Source organism: Ixodes scapularis, unplaced genomic scaffold, assembly GCF_016920785.2.
Source record: "Ixodes scapularis isolate PalLabHiFi unplaced genomic scaffold, ASM1692078v2 PGA_scaffold5__190_contigs__length_132052651, whole genome shotgun sequence".
Classification (NCBI taxonomy): domain Eukaryota; kingdom Metazoa; phylum Arthropoda; class Arachnida; order Ixodida; family Ixodidae; genus Ixodes; species Ixodes scapularis.
Window position 1 is genome coordinate 66664549 of NW_024609880.1, and position 24147 is coordinate 66688695.

The following is a 24147-nucleotide window of genomic DNA, read 5'->3' on the forward strand; positions in this document are numbered from 1 at the left end:
CGAAAAAAATGCACCATCTGTGGGCAACGGTGCACGAAGTCGTAGCGCGATAGGTTAAGAAACCGAATTTTCCGGTCGATTTAAAGAGCCTACCGTCTCCTTGTTTCACCCGGTATTCGTATTCTCTTTCCTATAACATTTCACTTGGACTAGTTGCATCTATACAATAGCAACTTGTGGAGGCACCAGTCAATAATGTGGAACAGACCGTAAGAAAAAAAAAAAAAAAAAAAAAAAAAGCTTATGCATAAAGGGATCTTTCAGGACTATCATAAAACAAACAGCGCAAAAAAAGGAAGAGAAGAGAGTCCTTTTAAATGCATCATCTGCAATGAATCACATTTCACTTGGTGACTTTCAAAAAACATTTGCGCAAAGGCAGAAAATGATTGCAAATGTTCTTCAACAACTAAAAAGGACGCTCAAGCACAACAACGGCAGACGTGCCATCGTCACAGTCAAGGGTCGACGCGAGACACTCACCACACGTGCACATCGTTCCTGAGACTCGCACTTCCTGCAGAACCAGGGTCCAGTGGGCACTTGCACGATCCCATAGCAGGCTGCAAAGACATAGCAAAACGGTGCTCTAAGGCACTGTCATACAAAATGAGACAATAGACGTTTAAAAATCTCGAAAAGGCCGTGCACGAATTGCGCAAAAAACTGTGGAAGCGTCCTGTACGCGCAATCTTGACCCCGCAGCATCAATCACGTCACACTGAAAATAGAGTAGGGACCAGCACAGTTGTTGGCCTCTATATCCTCTCTCATCTGGTACAGTCAATTCTATACAGGCTGTTCCCGGCATCCTTTTCGTCACTACGTATGGCGCCGCACGTTTTGCGATAGGTCCGTTACCCGCAGACAGATTAATTGTCTTGGGATTTTGTAAATCCGAGACAAACAAATCCTCAGCCTTCCAGAGTCCGCTAAAATTCCCGGACAATACTATGTATTCTCGTTTGGCAAGGAAATACAACATGAAATATGTGGAATGAATGGCAAAGGCGAGGAAATACCGTGTGCTCCCTTGCCTCTAACAAATCATTCCTGGAGACCATTAAGCCCGACGGTAAGTCTGAGTGGTGTTTTGATTTCAGCACTCCTTATCAGTTGGCAGCACTATCAATATTGGCTTCGCTCGACCTGCTTGTGTTTTGTTTGTTTAGAATTTTCACTAGGAGAACCCGTCAGTCTTTCAAGATAAATGAAAGGAAACACAGGCTGTAGGTGAGCAGAAGTTTGGAACGGTCTGAAAGCAGGGGTCCGCTTCATAGGACGATGATACACAAAGACTTTTTTTGAGATTGATTAAAGCTTCCCCCCCCTTTCCGCTTACCCGCCATACCGGCTCTCCGATGATTCAGCCTCGAGTGATAATTGCACAGCCAGCGACAGGAGCGAGACAGAGCAAAAATGTGAACGCGTGCCACGGTTGACATTGTGCGACACAGTTGTCAACTTGGTCACAAAGAAGGGGAACTGTTGAATGGACTGGTCTTCTCTGTGTGTGTGTGTGTGTGTGTCTATTGCAGTAATCTGGTAGGACATTTTCGGCAAGCCTGGTCCAACCAGGAGACCTGCTGTCATGATTCTAAGGTATGACTAGGGTTCGGACTTTTCGGTTTAAACCGATAAAAACCGATAAAAGTACGCCGAATCCATTTTTGGAAATTCGGTTTTAACCGAAAAAGGTCGGTTTTTAGGTTCTGAATTTTCGGTTTAAACCGATAAAAGTACGTCGAATTAATTTCTAAAATTCAGTTTTAACCGGAAAAGGTCAATTTGACCTTCCAGACGTACCGCAGAGCCGTGGCAAAAAAAGTGGAACGACAGTGTCTATCGAAACGTGTCCGAATGTATGGGATACACGGATGCCATCACGACGTTTCGGTTTAATGTGCGCATCATCGATCGGAACAAGAAGTCCGAAATGCGTAATGACTTCGCCATGTACTAGCGTGTTTTCGAACTCATTGTAAGAAAGACTGACTTCGTGGAAGCTCTGAATATCGTGTTGCGCTTCAAAACGTCGCAGCGTGTCTCTTTTGGCGGTCACAATTGGTTGATTGACCGATTTTGGCTCAGGCAGTGCTTCATCTCATCAGTCTGCCAGTGTCCAGTGTTAGCGTTGAGTGGGCATTCTCAAAGCTCAGGGTCATATTAACAGAAAACAAGAGTCCGGATCAACGAGGAGAACCCGGAAAAGCTAAAGTGCACGTGTGTGCACTATAATAAGATCACATAATCCTGATGCACAGAAGGTGAAGTTCCATGTTTGTTTTGACATAGGCTTTGTATCTGACTTGTTTGTACTTCTGAGTTGTTTTTTTTTTTTTTTTTCTTTTTTTCTTGTTTCTTCTACAGTTGCACACATTTGCCAAATAAAGTGTGCATTTATTTTTCAGTGTATCGGTTCCGTTATTCTTTGAGTGATCACAAATATCAGAGCTAGAAGAACCATCTGATCCAGTGTCGGTTGGTGTTCATTTTATATTCACCGAAAAAAGCCGATAACCTTTTGTGGGCATAAATATACGCCGAAAAAAACCGAAAATTCATTTTTAAAATAAACACCGAAAAAAGTACGCCGAATTTTGAAAAAATAAAAACCGAAAACGCGGAACCCTAGGTATGACATAAAAGGAAGTTGAGGGGGCAAGAAGAAAGAAGATGATGCCACGTGAGACAACCATTTTAGGAGGGGAAGAAAAAGAAGAGGACGGCGTGAGCAGGAATAATCGAAGACTGAGACCGGGAGGAAGCGGCGGATGGGGTCCCTGGCTACACTCCAGGACGCGCCCGACCCTTGCTGTGCACAAGCTGTCGCGGCGAGAGTTCCGCACTCCCCTTCAGACGCTTAGGAGACAGGCCTTCGCTTCCTTGGGCAAGTCACTTCGGTTCGTCGACGTAACGAACTTAAACTGTAAGGCCTGCTGCGAACAGCTTCATTTCCTGGAACTGTAGATGTGCTTAACCGGGTGTGTATTATTTCCCCTTTTACTGTGTACATACTCCCATGCTTTCCGTTATATCTTCGTCTTCCTTTTGTAAATATAACGGGTTGTAAATTATTTGTTTTCGGCCCCGCCTCTATCGCATTCGCAACGTCTCCGGCCGAACCGTGACAATGGCGAGCCTGCCAGGATACTTTTATCATCCTGATATTACGAAGTCCGAGATGCGCGAATGTTGATAGAGATATGCCGATACACAGAAGTGTAATTTACAGCGAGTCATTTCTAGGTAAAACATGTCCTGGAAGTGAGTACCCAGTCTCATTATTTCTTGGCCATGGAAGTTCCTTAAACATAACGCTCGAAGTGCAAGCTGATAAGATGGATCTGTGTAAGGTGCAAGAGATTGGAAACGCTGTAGGATTAGAAGGGATCGCACTGAAAGAATGGTTGAACGATTTGCTCGAGGCAGAAAAGGCTGACCTGAGAGAAGAGCAAAAGTGGCAAGAGTTGCTACAAAAGGAAGGCGAGCGGGGACGTTTTGCCTCGGGAAGGAAACAAGAGTGGAGAGAAGAAAGCGCCACAGAAATGGCACGCATAAAGACGGAATGCAACCACCTGGAGGAAATGATAGCGCTGCTGGAAGCTGCAGAGGAGGCACAAAATGGTGCAGAGATGTCGAAGGATGACGTCTCACTGCAGATAGAAGGTCCACAGAGGAGGAAAGCTTCGGAGCTTGCGGAAAATTCTGACGAGGCTTGTCCGCTTGTCGCAAGAAACGACAAAATAAAAAGTAAGAGAAGGTCCTTCGGAGACTCGGATCCACATTTAAGAGCTGATGCGGAAGCTGAGGCTTCAGCCCTTGCGAGTGGAGAAGATGATGAGGTGATGATGCGGCCCATGGTCGTACTGAAGAAGGCCCAGCGAAGCACAGGGAGTGCTAAGGTACGGAGGGCTACTTCTGCTGGTCAGAAAGTAAAGAGGAGAAAACTTCTGGAACAACTGGTTCACCGCAGTGCTCAGTGGAGACGCCAGTTCAGCGCTCAAAAAACGCTGCTAGGGCAGTGCAATGGTAAGCTTAGAAGGCCACAAATTAGCGCACAAGTGAAGGGTCACAGTGTCCGCCACGGAATTAAAATGTCAAACAAGAAGCCAAGCGCGCGCTGTGCTGACGTTGCAATCGCGATCTACCCCATCGCGATTGACCGCACCAAGTTAAGCTGTTACCCTGAGGTGCTATCGAGCGTTTTGGAGGACTGGACGGCCAAAAGGCCAAGACTGGAAGGCTAGCTGAACATTATGATTTGATTCCATTCCTGGCTGAAACGATTAGACTGGGTCTTTTTCTTTTTTTTTGCAAGCGTCAATGCTGCTATTTCTAAGTATATCTGTTTTGTATCTCTAGATTCTGTTTGTCAATTTTGTATAGCCTTCGTCACGAAGAGGGTTGTTTTTGTATTCGTAGCTTGTGTTACAAAAGCGCAGAATGAAACGAGGTTGAGCATTGGAAGGGAATTGCTTTGTGGTATTTTCGGCACTTGGTAGTCTTTGATTTTCGGAAAGGTGCGCATTCGTTTGGTGATTTTTGTTAAGTATGGAATTATTCAGTTCTAAGATGATTGTAGCGTTTAGTGATTGTGCTTACATTTTTTCACGGTGTGTTTCCTGAACTATTGTGATTGGACGCAGTGATTTGTGGGTAGAAAACTCTTCAAGAAACCTGTGTTGTGAAAGTGGAGCTGTGGAGGATAGCCATTGTGCTTGGCGTTCAACAACCGCAAGACAGCACCTTCCGTAGATGAGGATCTCAAGAAAGAACTCCATGTTATGAAATTCTCGTTTGCGGCGGGTAATGTCATGATTCTAAGGTACGACATAAAAGGAAGTTGAAGGGGCAAGAAGAAAGAAGATAATGACACGTGAGACAATGATTTTAGGAGGGGAAGAAAGAAGATAATGACACGTGAGACAATGATTTTAGGAGGGGAAGAAAAAGAAAAAGATGGTGCGAAGCAGGAATAATCGAAGACTGAGACCGGGAGGAAGCGGCGGATGGGGTCCATGGCTACGCTCCAGGACGCGCCCGACCCTTGCTGTGCACAAGCTGTCGCGGCGAGAGTTCCGCACTCCCCTTCAGACGCCTAGGAGACAAAGGCCTTCGCTGCCTTGGGCAAGTCGCTTCGGTTCGTCGACGCAACAAACTCAAACTGTAAGGTCTACTCCGAACAGCTTAATTTCTTGGAACTGTATATATGTTTAAGCGTGTGTGTGTATTATTTCCCCTTTTACTGTGTACATACTCCTTTGCTTTCCGTTATATCTTTGTCTTCCTTTTGTAAATATAATGGGTTGTAAATTATTCTCTTTCGGCCTTGCCTCTATCGCATTCGCAACGCCTCCGGCCGAACCGTGACACCTGCCACTGTGTTGCCTAGCCACGCAACCTCTCGTCCGTAGCCCCCGGTTTTAAAAAGCAAATGACGACAGGCATGCACCTTCGCAGCCACTTACCACCCCAATGCAAATAATCTGCCCCGTCTGAAGGAACAGGGCGAGAAATAAGGTTTATCAACATTTGTTCAATGTTGAGGCACTCGAAAGCTAGCTGCAAAAGAACTTCATAACTCAAATTTGTAATGTCCGATTTTAGAGATTCATAAGTCGCTGGGAGGGAGCCAAGCCCAATAGTGCTGTGCCATGTGTTAATCTCAGTAATCCTGTAGCACACTCTAAAAACTGAATTCTCTTTTAAGGTTCGTGTAACTGAAACATCTTGTAACGAGCGACTCGCTCATCCAAAATACACCGACTAAAGTGTCGAGACAGAGTGGTAAAACCACAACAAGGGCAACTAACCTGCTTGGGTTGTTTAAGATTACTGAAGGAACTTTTCAATCCATTTTTATTCACTTTTTCACGGGACTGAAAATGTGAACTGATACATACTGGAATTTCACTAATAGGAAGGTGTCACAATAACTATAAAATTATTGCCATAAAACATGGCAATCAGTTTTTAAGGCCACTACTGTAGCTTAAAACCTGGCTCTAATAAAAAAAAATAAAGGCAGTCGAGAAGGAATGTGAATTTCATAAATACTTTTTGCACAAATACAAGGGCGTGTAAACAGAACTTAATACCCGTTCCATGCATCATGAACATGAAGAGTTCATTATGAGAACTAGTTAGACGAAGTTAAAAACTTCCCCAAGAGAAAGATGCCTTAGTAGTCTTTTTAACATCATCCTCAGGTTAACCAAAAGAAGAATTAAACAGCATAAGTGTTGAAAACTGGGCTAGTTAACACCAATTAATTATTTTAAAAAAGATAAAAAGGTGCACAGAACACGGGAACTAAAGGAACACAGGAAGAGTGCTTGTCTGTCAGATGTGCCTTTCTTTGGTCCATGCAATCAAGGATTCAACAAGTTTGTAGAATAAACCGAAAACCTGTGCCAACCTAAAAAAATGTATGCCCCATTCAACTTACCAGTATCAACACTAGACTGGCCCCATTCACTTTTGTACTGGTAGTTAGCACAAACATTCTATTAGCTGCAAAGAGCCCATCTGACAGATGAAGCCGTAGTTCGTGCCCATTTTACTGGTTCTGACATCAAACTCAAATTTGAAGACCTAGTTTGATGTAAACATAACTTCTTGACTAGTGAAAATGTCTTTGGACTTTTTAAATGATACACGGCATATGTTGTTAGGACTCTTCGTGTGGTATAACCAATGATCTGCTACATTCAAACACTCTGCATAACTGGCATGTATTATATAAGATAACCGAAACATTGATGCCGACATGATTAACAATGCTTTTTGGGCCAACACTTCACGCCCTAAAGCAGGGATGACTCTTTGTCACTTCTTCCCACCTGAAACCATTTTTTTTTTATCAGAATACCAGAACTAAGGAATGCGTCCGTAAAAAAAAAAAAAAAAAAAAAAAGTAGCTTGCTTCATTATGCAAACAATTTTTGGAGCTTGTCAAAAGATCCCACTTTTCACCGAAACTTAACACCTGCCGCAGAAGCCATTAAACACATTATAAACGTAGTGCTGGCACTGACTAATATCATTTATAGGAATTTTTATTTTTTATTTAACTTTGGTTGTTTGTGGTTGTAACCACTCAGAATTGCCATAGCTCATTCTGTGGCTTGCAGAGTGCAGAAGCTCAGGCCCTTAGCTAAATGTGGGCTACCACTATGAACGCTTCAGCATGAGGTTTCTTTTTGAGCAGTATGTTAAACACGGAAAATGCAAAGCATCCTCTCCAATACAATTATCAGCAATGTAGATGAACAAGGCATACACCCTTTTTTTTTAAACTATTAATTGAGGGCCAATGCCACATTATATTTTAACAATAAATATGAAGCATTTGAAAGCAAGGTCTAGGAATGGAATAAAGGTTGCCCCCTATACCATGGGTTCACACACACAGTGAGTAAATCAATTCGGGAACTTTAAAGGGTCCGACACAGTGATTTCCCAGCAGTTGTCAAGACTTCACCAGCAAACTTATATCTCTCTTTTAACTCTCGTCAACTATAGTGTTTTTTTTTTTTTTCTTCTTGTGTTTGGCAATTTTTGAAGACTAGTCCTAAAAAAGAAGTACCTTCCCGAACTACGTCGGGAAAAGTGATATCATTAAACGTGGCGAGAAGCTCAAAGAACATTGGAAAACTAAACGTAAACGCGACTACGACACGAGTGCAAAGTTAGGGGTCTGAACGTTTTGCCGGTACCACAAGAAACACACTCAGCACCGCGTTGTTACCCAGAATGACGTACGCCTTGGTTCGACAGAAATGGCAACACCTGCTTACCTCCTATTCCCTCAACACCTTCGATAGCATAGGTTTGGAGTCGTTTGAAGCATGGAAAAAGAACCGCGAGCGAGACTCACGGTCCTGACGGGACTACACAAGCCGACTTGTTGCACTAGTCAAAGCACTATGCTACACGACCACCAGCGCCGAACGGAAAAAGTTGCCGCCAAAAACAAAAACAAAAAAAATGACTCGATCAAGTTCAGGCAGCGAGACGCGCCGAAAAACACACCTCAACAATTATGTTTGATAGAGGAAGCAGAAAGGCTTCTTGTTGCCTGCGCGTCAAAACAATCGTGTATTACACTAAAGCGCGCGAAAAAAAAAAAAAAAAAAGGAAACTAAAAAGAAAAAAGAACATAAAAAGCGCACAGGTCTGGGCGCCAGACATGCTGTTACTACGAGCAGGTGGCAAAAACTCGGGTTCAAACAGTAGTTCACTGACCTAGATATTCGCATTCGCGGCGCGGGTTATTGCAGTAATTATAACAGCGATAATAATAAACCCTGCAATCGCATTATCGATACGAAGGGAACCGTGTGGTGTGACAGGAATCGTAACTCGAAAGCGCTCCTCTGGACAGCGAGCGCTACTCGGGAGCTCGCAAACCGAGCACAAAAGCGATCCAGCGCGAAATCAAGCTATCAAACATCGAAAGCGAAACACTGCGGTCCTGAATCTTTCGACAACTGAGAATTAAGCCGAGTACGAGCGACGCTGAATGCCCGATCGCGTTCGGTTCGACGAGGATCCGCCATACTTGGCGAGCCTACGGAGCGCCCGAAGACGCACACCCCGACGTCCCCGAGGACTCGATCTTTCAGGGCATCCAGCGAGCTCGATCTCGTTCCTCCGAACGCGAGAGAAAACATCGGTCGTTTTTTGCGCACCACTTTTAGCACTAGGCCTAAAAGCCGTCGCTCCGGCGGCGGCAGGACTGCAGCGCGCAGTACGGACGGCACACACTACCTTGGTGGACGGCAACATTGCAGCCCTGTCCATCGCAGTAGACGAGGGGGTTTTCCGCCCAGCCGCGTTCGTCGGAGCACACGCAGCAGCCGCCCACCATTTCCTTCATGGTGCTCGCTGGGAGAGCGCTTAGGGCGGCCGATCAGTCTTCCTCGCCGTCATCGCACCGAAGCCATTCATCGCGGCCCTTCGGAGCGGCCACCCCGTCCGTCCGTCCGCCCGTCGGAGGGACCTCGGTGGCTCGTCGTGCTGTAGCAGCGTGCGACCGTGCGTTCCTCCTCCGCTTCAAGCTGGGACGAATATGCTTGTTTTGCTTTTGTTTACCTGCTTTGCCGTAGGGTTTTTTTTTTTCGACGTGGTTTTCGGTGTTGCCAGGAGCAACGTTCCGCCGACCCGAATTTCGTGGCGCGCTGTGACCGCGTTCGGGCAAATATTATGAGTGACGTCATAAAGTTGACACTGCGCCATAGAGAGTGAGGGTCAGCGTATGATCTCTATGTCAGCGAGTGCTCGCGTGGTTTGAGAATTATCACGTGACGAGGGTGCGCCGAATTTGCCGAATCGAGCGGTTTCTTCAGTGTTGCTTGAATCTAAATTGTTTAATGCCGCTACGGTCTAATATGGCGAATAAATTATGTTTCGGCAAGCGATACAATTTATAGTAAAAATAGCATATAAGCCTCGCAGTTCACTTATGATAACGTGAGAAATTGTAGCCGCTCTTAATGTTTACACATATGTAACGAAAGTGTGAGATGCTGTGCACGTCCTGATCAAAAAAACTGCTCGGAGCAGTTTTTTTGATCATTATGATTCCCGGCTATTGCAATATTTTTGCGTGCATGTCCCGGTTTCGAAATCGCGACCATGTGCGCACAAATGGTACGAGATCAATCCTCCCCGTCACGAAGACAAATTACTTACCGAACGTTTTTAGGCATCCAAATACAGCTGTTCCAGGAAAAAGGGGGAGAGGTTTACTTAAAATATTACATTATGAAAAAAAAAAAAATTTCCATAACGGTAAGAGAGGTTCTTGCTTGTAGCAAGAAAATATACTTAAAATAATCGACATCTTGTAAACCCTGAGATGGGGAACAATAAAAAAACGGACAAACACAACAAAAATTCGTTTTTTTTTTCTCATTCCCCACCTCAGGGTTTACAAGATGTTGATTAATTACCAGCTCGCCTGCACTCTCTCACTGCTTAAAATAATATATTTCTTAAGGAAATTTTTGCAAGAACAGATATGCTCACTCAGCCCAATAATATTGCCCATCGATCACACAAAAAAGCAAACCAGAGAGCGAAAATAAGAAATTCGCAGTTTCGCAAAAAATAAATCTGACGATCAAGACCGAGTTCCATGGCATGTTATGGGCTTTTGTTAGCAAATGAACAGCATGCAGTTGAAGAAAAACCACATTCATGTTGCCAATATATTTATTTATATAGCAATATACATATGTATCATACAAGTGAGACAACACGATTAGTTCTTAGTGAAAAAAATAATGTATACAGGAGAAGAAAGGTTTTACAGCGGCAATCGTCACTTTATTCTGTGGAAGAACTTCGCATTTATGACACCCCCAACACTTGGCTCAGCTTCGCTTTTGCTTAGAGATGCGACGGCTTTCCTTTTTCGACTCGCGTACCTCCAAACGTAACGGGAGAAAGAAACAAGAAATGCATGTAAAACAGCCAGGAGCAAAGGTTTACTATATGTATAATATATTTATACGATGCATTTCATGCGTGTATATGTATAATATATATATATATTATAGACAAGTATACTAACTATACGCTTACGAAAATAAAGTCATTTGTTCTGTTAATAACGCATAGATATGTAAGAACATTTTTCATTTCTTTAACCTGCAAAATGAGAGACAAAGACGACAACAACAAGACATGGATTGGTCACACGCATGTAGCGGTACTCGCACACATTTTTGCAGGAACAAATGGCTTTTTTTTTTCCCTTAACGGAGGAGTTTTCCCTACCGCGGAAGTAGGAATTAGGGAAACAGCAAACACTTATTCCACCCGTTAAGCTCAGTGATAACAAGGGAGGCAGCGAAGGGATGACAGGTGCCGTGCCGCCTGGAGACCCTCGGCACAACACCTCCTTCGTGCTAGATTTTTTTTTTTTTTTTTTGCCTTTGTTCATGAGTGTCACTTGCTCTCAACTCCAGAGTTTACGAAAGTAAACTGCAGTACACAAACAACTCAAAAGTGCAGCTCAACAAAACGCAAACAATCACTGGTCTGTTTCTTCTGTCATACTCAAGCCCCGCCCCAAAGACCCACTGAACAAAAGCAAAACACCTTTCAAAAAAAAAAAAAAAAAGCCACACATTGCAGCTGACCCGTTTGGCAGAGCGCGGAACGCCTTAGATTGATTGTTCGATTGACCGGCTTTTCTTCTTTCTTTCTAGCGTCCCAACCAAGCCAACAGATTCAAAATGTGGAAAGCCGGAGCAGTCCAGAATGCCTATTGCACCACACACCACCCTAAAGATTGCAGGCACTCTCTGGATTGTTTTCCTCCATAAAGACTCTCGCGGCACGGGTACGTCGTGGGGCACGTTCCTAGCACCAGCCTTGCGCCAGCTCCGCGCCAAAAGAAAGATTCCTGCGCCGAGATTGCGCACGTCACTCAGCAAAACGCTCAAAGATGCGCATCTGGCCGAACGAGACGCGCAACTCTGCAATTGCGCATCTCACTCGGTTCACGGTTTGCCCGTTGTGCTACCTCGGAGCAAAGGACTACGCCATAGTCTCCGTATATGTACACACGACATATAAATGCAAGGGCTTTCTGCTTCTTTACAAACCTCCAGCCATTCCTTCCACAAAAATAATGCTTCGGTGCTGAAACGCTCCGTTTGGAAAGTGAGGTGCATTATCTACCCTGCTGGCTGTTTCCATCGCTTTCGGGCTGCTTCGCTAAAACACCGAGGTTATGAAGGTTTAGATTTGTAATAAGCAAAAGCAGAGTGCTCCCATCAAAGGCAGCTCCTCCTCGAGGCCTCTCCCTACGTCGCACGCGGAACGACAAAACTTTAAGCGTCTAAAATATAATTATAAAGTTGCGCAGCTACGTGGTCAGGTTGATAAAAGTGGTCCTTGTAGATTTGTCTGTTGTCAGGCCGTGTTTCACACAATCTTTACTCCAACGCCATTACAAGAGACTAAAAAATATGTGTAAATAGGTTGCAGCCAGTTCAAGAATCTAGCTTTGCATCCAAACTAATGGAGGCTCAAGAGAAAGCATTGCACAGCTGCTTACTTTATTTGGTAGCTTTACAAATATCAGTATCTTGCACCATGCTGGTCAAGTCTATGATCCCAAACCGTGTGACCAGAAATTAATGCAAAAACAATGGGGGCAAAAAAAAAAAAAAAAAAAGGTACAAAGGTATTTTGAGTCTAAAACCAAATATTGCAAGAGCGAGTGCAACAAGAGGCGAAAATAAAGCTGTGGAAATTCAACTAAGCCCGACCATTAAAAATGGAAAATAAGCAAATGGAAGACGATTGTTACCAACACACACAGCCAGACAAATATATCGATACCCAAAGCATGTGGCTAATGGACAAACTAATATAATAGAGAGTTCACAATTGCTTACACAAAAACATAAGTACACTCACATTGAGAATTTTATAAAAAAAAATAAAATATGCTCATCTCACGCTGGTACTTTGCAACATTTTCGACAGGGGCACAAGCAAGTTGATGCAGTTGTTTACGATGAGTTAATAAATCTCAAGACAGGGGAGGAAATATTCTAAATTGTGAATCGAGAACTTGCCACTCAAATTTAGAATCTGTTTGCACATGCACTTGGGCAGCAGAAGCAGACTTTAGAATCCCAAATTAGTATTCTTTGAAAGTTTTACGCATGGTACCTGCACCCTCATACCACCTTTTGTACAAAGTTATTCACACTGACTATTTTGTAACAAGTAATCGTAAAGAAATTGAGGCTGGCCGATTCGTTTGGACTTCTAGAACACTCTTTGAGCAGACAAACAAAAATTGGTAAGCATAACAACTTTCGAGCAACGCCGCCTTTTCAATGAAAAAGTTTTCATACAAACAAGAGTTTTAGGCACTGCCCAGGAAAGTATGTGGGCGCATGTGCCGTACCTCAACTGAAGCACTTTCGACGAAGTTCAGACACATTTGCACACACTTTGCAGTACACTTGTACAGTATCAAATGATAATCGAGTCCGGTTCAAGCATGGCAACAAGTGTTCTCACCACTAAAGGGTACAAAATGATATACACTACCTCCAGACTCCTAAACAGAGACATTCTTACTTCTTCCCAAATCCAGTCTGCATTCACCAAAACTTGACTATCCCAATTGAAATGCATAGCAAAGCACTCAATATCTCACAAAATATACAATCAACCACAAAAAAAAATAAACAGAAAATGGTAGTGCTTGATTTGTGTACTATTTTTTGGCCAGGTTGTTCCTCAACACAACACTCCTGCAAATCCTTTAGATCTTTCTCTAGCGCCCCAGCAACGCATGTGTTCTCCGACAAACCTTTCTTACATACGAGCAAAAATGCAAGAAAGCCAGGTCAGCAAGCTAGCTTGTGCTCAGAGCTGTAGTATAGTTGCCAATTCTACATAGACCCCGGTAAATGAGTAAAACTTGGAATGAATAAAAAGAAAAAGTGAGTATTGTAAAGCAGAAAAAAAAAAAAAAAAAAAGCCAGAGAAGTGCAGAAATGAAGAACATTTAAGATTTCTCCAGAGAATGTTGGATGCATTCAGGAGAGAGAGAGAGGGTAAGAGAGTACGAGCGAGTTTTGCACCCGTGAGTGTCCGTTTTCTAATGCATAGCCCACTTTCGCATCTGTACACGGAGCAGAGTTCTGCTAGGCATCTCCAGAACTCGTGTGGCGGACGTCGTACGAATTCGGAAAGTGGCAGCGTCTGCTAGCGATCTCAAACGACGGTGGCTCGCCACGCCCCTCATACGGTTTGTGAGGATGTACAACGTAAAACACCAAAACGATATAGAGATCACAACATAGAGAGCTCGACACATTCACACACTTTACATGCAGATAAAACCATGCAGACAGACGCCACACACACACGTGCAAAAGGGGAAAGAAAAAAAACTCGCATTAAAAGCCCGTGCAGCAGCCGACGCTTCGCACCTTCCGGGGGTGGGTCGGGGAGCAAGTGTGCAGTGCCAACACATTGAGACGCGCGTGGGTCGAACGGGGTCGTTGCGGCCGGGAACGTGAGAAAAGAAGACTGGACGCACCCTTTCGGTGAACGCTAATACATGTGAGAAAGGAAACTTGTTTTTTCTTCAAAAATGCCCCGCAGCAGCAAATGAGAAATGAGAAGTGGTGCAGCTGTATTTTGTCACAGGGCCACCTCGTAGGCCGGACAAAACGAAGACAAAAGAAAACACCGCAAGTGGCCGAGGGTTGCACGGTCCCTACCCGTCGTGCAGCGTGCCGTTCTCGGATATGGTCCTCGGCGGCGTTTGGATTATGAACATTGGTCGTTTAGCTATCTCACGTTTGGCCAACACAGCGCAGAAACAGCACCATTTTGGCGGCCGGTCATCAACGCAAGCTACAGCCCGTCGGTGGCCCCTTTCCCGTCGGCTTCCCGCCCACTCCATGCCGGAGCGGTTTACGACGCCTCTTGAACTAGTCGTCTCTCCTCGCACCCAGCACGAAAAAGACGGCACCCCACAAAAAATATATATATATATATATATTTTCCCCTTCAAATAAATGAAAACGAAAAAGAAGCCAAGGCGGCGCGAGCGATGGCGGCGGCGGAAGCAGGCAGTTTCTGGCACCAACAAACAACAATAACGTCCGCAATAACAAGTGCTCCCACGACGCAATGACGAGACGACCGCGTCTTTCGTCATTGATTCCGGGCGACCACTTCCTGGAGCAACACTGCGGCCAGCACAGCCAGCAGTGTGAAGCCGCCGACGAGAATCCCAGCCCACTGTTGGTCGCCCAGGGAAGGAAGAAGCCCCGACCGGGACCCTTGGAGGCTCCAGCCAGAAGTGGCGGAGGCAGACGCACCGACCTGGGAAGACCCGCCGTTGCCGGCTGCTGGTTCGGCGAACAACTGGAACGAGGTTGCCGGGCCGTACGGCCCGCACAGGGGCTCGGGACTCTGGGGGCAGTGGCGGACCGCCGCCACCCGCGCGCAGTGGAACGTGTGGGGCGACAGGTTACTCAGGGAACATCTCGTGTCGTAGTCACGGTAGACCTGCGTAAGGTCAGGGAGAGAAGCACGGGGGGGGGATCACCTATGGTGCGTGTCCGGTCTATTACAATACGCTGGACTTTTCTGTTATATCGGACTTCTATGATATACAGACTTCCATGATATACCGTAATTACTCTAGTAATAGCCGCACTATTCATGAACAAAGCCCTTGCTTCTGCTTTGCCGCAAAGCAGATATACAACCAAACATACCGTTGCGCATAAATAACATGGCGAATAGCCAAATAGAGAACACGATTCTCCATAAAATGCAATCTTCACAGATGGTATCTTCGCATGAAGACGTTATCTCTGTCCTGTAAACCGCTGGAGTAATGTTGTCAATTACGGTGATTAGCAATCCACGTCCCCACGGAGAAGCGAATTCTCAAGTTTTCTTCATAAACAGTGCGGCTATTATTCGCGTAAATACGGTTACCTGACTTCCATAATATACGGACTTTTTGTGATATGATATGCCAGACTTTTACGATATACCCAACTTTTACGATATACCCGACTTTTACGATATACCCGACTTTTACGACATACCCGACTTTTACGACATACCCGACTTTTACGACATACCCGACTTTTACGACATACCCGACTTTTACGACATACCCGACTTTTACGACATACCCGACTTTTACGACATACCCGACTTTTACGACATACCCGAATTTTACGACATACCCGAATTTTACGACATACCCGACTTTTACGATATACCCGACTTTTACGATATACCCGACTTTTACGATATACCCAACTTTTATGATATACTCAACTTTTACGATATACCCAACTTTTACGATATACCTGACTTTTACGATATACCCGACTTTTACCATATACCCGACTTTTACCATATACCCGACTTTTATGATACACCAAATTTTATGATATACTAGACTTTTATGATACCAGTGATGTGACTGGCCTAAGCCATTTTGGAGCACCTTTTGGAGCAGCCAAAATAGTGTTTTGGAGCAACTAATGTGGCCTTTGGAGCAACCAAAAAAGTGTTTTGGAGCAGCAAAAGTGGCTTTCGGAGCAGCCAAGACAATGTTTCGGAGCAGCAAAAGCGGCTTTCGGAGCATATTTTTTTTAGAAAAATAAATATAATCGTGCTGTACAAAAGAAGAACACTTTCTGTTGTGTTCTGACGTGATGTGTTGTGACAGAACTCGCTGCCTGTGTTTTTGCTGCTGAGACATCCCACAAGTATGCAGTGCTGTAGGCGTTGCCGAGCAATTCCGAAAAACCGCTTGCCGCCGTTCTACTGGTTCCCGACATGCCAGATTTTCATCAAAAGTAAGCACACGTAAAACAATGAAATGCAAGCGTCCTGGCTGGTGCTCTGTCGTGCAATCATGTTCGCATGCACGTGAGGGAAACTTCGGCAGGCTTGTAGTTGCGCGTGCTTAGTCGCGCGAGCGAAGACAACCGCTGTTCGAACGACATCGAAACCATGCTACTCCGATCCATCGCTAACTGATTCCCAAAATTGTATGCAAAATGTGACTGTCGAGCATACAACAAAGAATTAACGGAGCAGCGGCGCGTGCCTGTCACGCCGGCAAACAAGGTACCGCGTGCTTGTTATTGTTAGGCCGACGAACAAAATACAAACTAAACACACACACACCAAAAAAGAAACTGAGTGAATGAATGCAAGACATGGCGCGCCAGGGTCAAAACTTTTTTTGAGCACTTTATGCAACCACTGACCAAACAAGTGCGCTGTGCGGGTTCAGCGTGCGAACATTGCCTTCTTTGCTTTAGCTCGCTTTTCTTCACCAACTTTCTTTTGCAGCAGCTTTTCACGTACCAGGGTCCCTCCCGAAAGAAAGTTCACCGAGAGAAATTTAAGTAATCAATAATTCGACACAGCAGTCTTCGAGTTAAAAAGATGGTAGTAACATATGATTTAAACAAGAACAGGAATGTTGACGAACATGCGGCGGTACTTAGTTTCATTTCAGAAAGCGCCATATCTGCAGCGATGTGGGGACGGCAAGACACGACATCACGCAACGACAGTGACTGGAAAGCAGGGACCAATATAGTTATCCCACGGCCATTGCTTTGAGCAAGAGTTTCAGATCAGAAAATAACTCCCGCCGTGCAAAAACATGGTTTCATTTCACAGCATGGCTGCTACCTGGCACGCTAGCGTCGGAGCATCCGCACGCACCCACGTCTATCGTAAAAAATATATGAAAAAAAAAAAAAAAAAAGCCGCAAGACGAGATTTACGACACGACGAGAGCGCGAAACGCGAGACAGCGGGAAAACTATGTAAGACCGGACAGACGATTCATGCAGGGTATTTCGTGCCGGGCGGCCGCTTGCGCCACATAACACACGCATGCTTGGTACTTAAATTAAAGTTTCGGTTTTGAAAGGCGACCAAAATTGGTATTTTGGCGCAGGCTTGGCGCAGATTACCCATATTTTGGCAAAATGTAGCAGGATGTAGCAGGGTTAGCCACTTGGCGCAGTTTGGCACAGCAATCACATCACTGCGATACACCAGACTTTTATGATACACCAGACTTCTATGGTATACCAGACTTCTATGGTATACCAGACTTCTATGGTATACCAGACTTCTATGGTATACCAGACTTCTATGATATACAAGACTTGTATAATATACCAAACTTCTAAGATCTACCAGACTTCTATGATATACCAAACTTCTATGATAAACCAAACTTCTATAGTAAACCAAACTTTTATGATATACCAAACTTCTATGGTATACCAAACTTCTATGCTTTACCAGACTTCCACGGTATAATGGACATTAATCCATGCCAGACTTCAGTGACATACCATACCAGACTATAGCGACATACCGAAGTCCGAAGGTCGCAAAGGTGCTTAAGACATGAAAAGTGCTGTTACGGTTATTTTGGTACAGGAAAAGTATGGTGCCCAGAACATGTCTCCGACCAGTGTGTTTACCGCATCCTAAAAAATGGTCTCTCAATTACCACCTGATGATGTCACAAAAGTGTCACGCTGTCGCCAGCCATGATCCTGGCGAACTCGTAGCGAGCTGGATGTGCCAGACGCCTGTTCTGCTGCAGGTCGCACTCAGGTGTGACAGTCCGCGGAACCTTTGGCAGCCAAGAGTTGGGACCCCACGATGACGGCAACACTTGCATTTGCTCACTTATTTTGCCGGGACTTCTAGCACCAATTGTCGGGATCACGACAGCATGACACGCAGGCTCTCGTCACTTCTGATGTATGGGTGAGACGGACGCCAAACACACCGGTCAAAGACTCGCTTTGGGTACCGTTATGGAAGACTCGCGACGTAGGAAAACATAGAGCTATCCTTTCCGGTGCTGGCCGAGGGACTGGGGACTCACCACAGAGAACTCCGAAGACCCAGACTGCTGCAGCTGGACCAGGTAGCTCACGGGATCGTCCGTGAGAAGACGCACGGCTTGCCACTCCAACAGGCACGACGTGTCTCCCTGGGGGGTCACGCGAGGAGCTGCGCCGGCGAGATAAGCGCTTGGCGTCATCCGGGGGTCGTCGTGACGTCCGCTTTTCTCGAGGCTCGTTCGCACACTCGCGATCGCATACAGCCGAATGCGTTATGACCTCTCCTGATCTCTCAAGAGGACGCACTGACGCCATTTATCAGGTAGTCGTGGAACACTGGTGATTTCCACATACTTTCCATTTTTTTCACGCATCTTTGTTTTACTATTAGCTCAAACAATTTTTGACATTGTTACAAACGACCATTTCCCGTAAAAAGCGCATATACATATGATCTCGCAAATACTGCAAAACCTCACTAGTGACATGCAATTCCAGGGCCACCTCACAGATGGCGGTAGCATGTTCTCTAGGTGAGACAAAAAAGGGATGTAATGCACTCAGTTGTAAACAGTCGCGAGAGTGCAGACCAGCCTTCAGTGTGTCTTGGAACATGTGTCTACGCTGAGAATAAAACACTGCATGTGCAACCATGATGGTGACACCGGCCTGTGCGTTTATCGCATCTTTAAGGCTGGTACACACATTTTGTGTTTGGGTGTGCAGTGTCGGAGCTAAGCTTCACCGCTTCGCTCCAATGCACGTGCAAAGCTTCACTGCTCTGCACCGGTGCTCTCGCTTCAAGCTCTGCCGCTTCACTCCGGTGTGCCCATTTTAAGCTTTACCGCATCACAGAAGCTCTCTTGTTTTAAGCTTCACCGCTTTACTCCAACATGTGCATGTGAAGCTTCGCCGCTTTGTACCAAAACTTGCTTCATGCTTCACTCTGGTGCACACGTGCGAAGCTTCATTGTTTTGCACTGGCACGCCTGAGGAATGGCCGACGTGGTAGGACGTCGCAGTCGACTCAATAACTTTGCTCGCCTTGTCACGTGAACAAAATCGGTTGTATTACATTCCAACTCTCAAGGTACAGATCTCCCGCGAAAGAGTCCGTTTGCTCACCCTTGGGTGCCGGCGGCAAGGCCCTGGTCGTGGAGAAGGTGGCTGGCTCCGAGTGCGGCCCTTCACCGGCATCGCTGGTCGCCTGGATCCGGAACCGGTACGGGTGGTTCTCCTGAAGGCGCGACGCCTTGTACGAATGGCTCGGGCCCTGGTACAGCACCGCAAACCTGCGCCCGAGGAGGCAACTCAGAAAACAATTGCTGCCGATATGGCACCGCAGATCATTGAATTCTGGGAGTATTTTTCGTCGCCATCCAGCGAGTGCCATTACACTCTAAACCAATTCACACAATTTTCTGATCTAACAGTCTACTTCCCGCAGAGAGGCCTCCTGCGACCAACCAACAACCTTTGTAGCAGCGTTGCAGCAATAGACCGATCTCCCCAAGCGTTCGGCGTTTGCGCGACACTGGCACAACTTTAATACGCAGGAGCAGGCGGAAATGTACGAGACGGCTCCCGCCTCATGTGCAAACCTCCAGCGAGGCTCTTGCATGTGCATAAAAACTACCGTATTTACTCTATTCTAGGCCGACCCCGAGAAAACGGCAGGGCTGAAAAATAAAAAAAATATTCTTGATTCTAAGCCGACCAAAAAGTATAGGAAAACACCATAAATTAAACGGAGAACGGAATTTATCTGCAATGTACAGCACTATTTCGGTCCCTAATCCGACGGTATGCTCACGGTTAATGTCCGCATTTTTCCTGATCATTCGCCGTCCTCACTGGTATCTTTGTCACTGTCCACTTCCTACAACGCGTGGTCACCCGTACCGTCCAGGGCATCCGAGATGCAACACTTTCGGAACGACTTTACTACCAGTTCCACCGGGATGCCGTCCCATGCGGCCGCGATCCAGCTCGTGGTGCCTTCCCTTCCGCGGTCCTGAGAACGCCATTCTTGTTGCCGCACATGCAAAGAGCTGACCACGCTGCTTTCTCCAGCGACGCACATTTTTTTCGTCCACGCCGAAGTCACGCTGGGCTTGCAGGTTGGATGAGTGTTCAGCAGCCAAGACAACTTTCCTCTGAAAAGCCACGGAGCAGTCGCATCGACTGGTCGATGCCATAGCGTCGGGTAGAGAGTCTACTAGAGACGAACGTTCCGTGCGTTCCGTGGTACGCAGCGTATTTTTCCGAAGCGACGTAGACAAGATAGTGTCCCGCGGTCATGGCGGAGCCGGATCCTCGTATCTAGGCCGACCCCCGAGTTTCGGATTTAATTTTTTTGGAAAAACTATCGGCCTAGATTCGAGTAAATACGGTAATATTCCCTGGATAGTGCGGGAGAGGTGGCGTAGCCAACCTGTCACGTGGAATCGGTCCCATTTAAATGTTTATCTCTTCTTATGAGATTTAAACTTACATTTGTATCCCATGGTATTTGCTACTCATAAGCTAAGATATTATATCAGCTGCATATCTTACAAACTGTATAAACCAATCGCTGTTCAGAAGCTAATGTATCAAAATTTGTTGGGCGCATTACTCCCCGTATGCATAACTGAAGTAGGTATATAACAGATATGAACCGTCTGCTTCGTTGGTTGCAAACAAATGTGCAGACACAAGGGTGCATAAGGTTTACAGTTGCATATAAAAAGTTGTCCCATGCGTCCTCTGCAGAGCGTTTATTTGTGCGTCCATGTGTTGCGTGACACAAGGATGAAAACCGTTTATTCTCGTAACGCCAAACAGGATTTTGGTGACAATGCAAAGATTTGAATGTGCACTGCAGTCTACAGCCCTAAACGGGTTCTATTTCCGCTTTTCCGTTTCCCCCGTGTTTGTGTGGGACATTGCAACTGAAGGTAAAGAGAAACCAAGCAATTACTGGCTCGTCACAGGAATCTCATCACCATTTGTGACAGTGCCATTTCTCAACACAACGTGGCCCAAGTGCTGTTCCAAGAAGACACCCTGCACCAGAACGTGCGTCAAGCTTCACCCCTTTGCACTGAAGCATGCATCAAGCTTCCCCACTTCACACAGATGCCCGGAAGAAGCTTTGCCGGTTTGCACCGCCGCGCTGGGGGCAACATCTGATGCGAGGCAGCAGCATTTGGGATAGCTCAATGGGCTCCGAAATTTTTCCCCTCCTCTAGGTCGACATTTTTTGGCCGAGATTATAGGTTAACCCGCAGTGTTATACAAGTTATGAAACAGTAAACCTGTATTTTAAAAAAATATGCTAGTTTTCTACAGCTACCGAAACCCACGCGAAATAAATTGCAGTGCTAACCGCTTCCCGTTTCGTGTTTGGGCCCCTAAAGTAATATAAACTGTAATGCTTTTCTCAAATCTGAATTCTTAATTGAGTTCTCCAAAAAAATTTTAAAAAAAAAGTATGAACGAGGTTTTTATGCAGCCCAACCTTCTCATTGAGCTACCAGCACGCAAGTGAAGCTCTCACTGCTACGCCGCTCCGTACGCAAACCAATGGGGCTTTTTTGAGTTAACAGACTCCCCGACCCCACTCACAGTCCTGGCTTGACCTCCATCTCGAGGGTGTACTGGACAAAGTCCCTGAGAGACTTCTCGGCCTGGTCCCCCCAGCGCAACCTCAGGCTGCTGTGGGTGGCCCCCAGGCACTCCAGGGAGGGGGCAGGAGGGGGTAGCGCCCGAGTGCTCGTCCGCAGGGCCGGACTGCTCAGGGGGCCGGAACCGACCCCGTTCACGGCCTGCACACGCACCCTGCGCACACGCAGAGCCACACAAAGAGACACATGTGACAATCCTATATATTCCCAATAAAAAAAGCTTTAAACTCGCAACAAAAAATGTTTCTGAAGTGCCTTAATAGGACTTAGGATTAAACAAAATGAGCAAAACATGAAATAAATTTGTGCGGACAATCATGCAACGTGGTACGAACGTGGTGCGAATGGACGGCCTCATTCCCTGACACCAGATATTCACAGGGACATTATCCAACACTTCCTGGAAAGCAAAGTCGTAGCACTATATTTTCGGCGTACCCTAAAGCTGCCCAACGTGGTGCACAGATTTAACACGGGCGAATCGTCAGCATTTGGTTGAAACCCGTGTTAAATCAGCCAGAATGCAAATCTCAGTCAAACGTCGACGCAGCACTTGTGCCTAATCCGTGCCCCATGCTGGCCTTCGTTAAAAGACATCTAAATTTTAGCACTATGGCTTTGTTACCTAGTCAGTTTCTGGTCACCATTATCACACTAAAAACTGGTGACACGAATATAATGCAATTCTCACGACTATGTCCCTTTCGCAATATCCTGGCTCGATCTATATTGATGTTCTACAACAAACCAGGCAAAACCATGTCAATAACCTTCCAAACAAGCCCCATCTTCCTTGCAGCGGAAACGAATCGGCAAGCAACTCACTTGTACGCCGTCTCAGGCCTGAGTGACGACACTGATAGCCGAGTGGTTTCCGCGACGTGCGTCGACGCTGGTGAAAACGACGTTGCCGTCGCTGCCGGCGAAACTGCAGACGCGGAGGAAGATGACAACGGTCCCATCTCTGTCACCTCCACGATGTAGTGCGTGATGTCGGATCCGTGACACGGAGGCTGGGCCCACGTCAGTTCCAGGCTGGTGTGACCCCTGACGCACTCTAGGCTCCCGACGGGACCCGGCACACCGGGGGGTGTTACAAACTCCACCGCGTCCGAGAAGGGACTTGGGCCGGCACTGCTCACTGCCTGCGTGTGCACAAACGACCGAAATGTGAACAAAAATCGCCCCTTGGCAATACTTACTAGCATGAAAAAAGGCAGGGGTTACACGGAATGTCATGTGTTATTGTGGAGAAACTGCGCACACATGCTGAGAGTGGATGACGCGAAGTGGCCCTGCATCGTGCACAGTAAGAAGACAATCGTTCCGTGGATGTCCGATTTGTGGGTGCCGTTTTCCGCGGCAGCGGCGTAAATGAGACTTTCTCAAACGCTCGAACTACCTCGACCCGTTGCGGCAAAGTGAGCTTCTCTAATGTAATGTCTACTACTTTTTAGAGCGCAGCTCTTAGTACTTGGGCATCCGCGCTTATGCTGCACTTACGCATCAGCGTAAGCGCGCGCATTGCATTGGGGGACATTACAGACCTTAAGGGGGTATTCAGTGGACGTCATATTTGAGGGTGCTAATTAGAGCGGAGGCTCAGAACAAGCTCACGTTATTAGGCTGCCAAGACCTTCGATCTTGATGGTGTGGAATGCACGCTTGCCATTAGCACGCGCTTAGCAGTTGCGCACACAGCTATGGTTGCCGGTGAATTTCATTTACCACATCAATTCAATTCCCCGCTAAATTTAGCGGAGAAACTGAATTGGTGTGTAGGTCTGCGACGTTTCATAATGCAACACTGCGCATTCAATTTCCCCGCTAAATTTAGCAGAGAAACTGATGTCAAATAACCTCAACACCAATTAAGTTTCCCCACTAAGTGGGGAATTGAATAAGTGTATATTGCCGTTGGCGTAACCGTGCGCATTGTATTATGGAACTTCACAGACCTATACACCAATTCAATCACCTGCTAAATTTAGCGTGAAAACTGAATTGCTGAAGTCATGTGACATCAGTTTGCCTGCTAAATTTCGCAGGGAAAACTAATTTGTGTA

General features: G+C 46.0%; 2 protein-coding genes across 6 annotated transcripts in view; both read right to left on the reverse strand.

Annotated features, from left to right (window-relative positions):
* The window catches only part of LOC8028282 (protein AF-10), a 53130-nt gene extending 43847 nt beyond the window's left edge, over positions 1-9283 (reverse strand). Inside the window, exons 1-2 of one of the 5 annotated variants that reach the window (XM_029985443.3) lie at positions 8776-9283; positions 484-563 (exon numbers count right to left, since the gene is read on the reverse strand). In XM_029985443.3, coding sequence (XP_029841303.2) covers positions 484-563; positions 8776-8884 — 189 coding nt within the window. In that variant the 5' untranslated portion in view covers positions 8885-9283. Of the gene's footprint in view, positions 1-483; positions 564-7802; positions 8085-8775 lie in introns of those variants that run through there. The other 4 variants (XM_029985442.4, XM_029985441.4, XM_029985440.4 and 1 more) reach the window with 4 other exon arrangements.
* Positions 9284-10203: 920 nt separating this feature from the next.
* LOC8028283 (fibronectin type-III domain-containing protein 3A) overlaps positions 10204-24147 on the reverse strand; it is a 61817-nt gene continuing 47873 nt past the window's right edge. Inside the window, exons 21-25 of the mRNA XM_029985444.4 lie at positions 22907-23226; positions 22023-22235; positions 19539-19705; positions 18455-18582; positions 10204-15066 (exon numbers count right to left, since the gene is read on the reverse strand). Of these exons, the coding sequence (XP_029841304.2) occupies positions 14710-15066; positions 18455-18582; positions 19539-19705; positions 22023-22235; positions 22907-23226 (1185 nt within the window). The 3' untranslated portion in view covers positions 10204-14709. The remainder of the gene's footprint in view (positions 15067-18454; positions 18583-19538; positions 19706-22022; positions 22236-22906; positions 23227-24147) is intronic.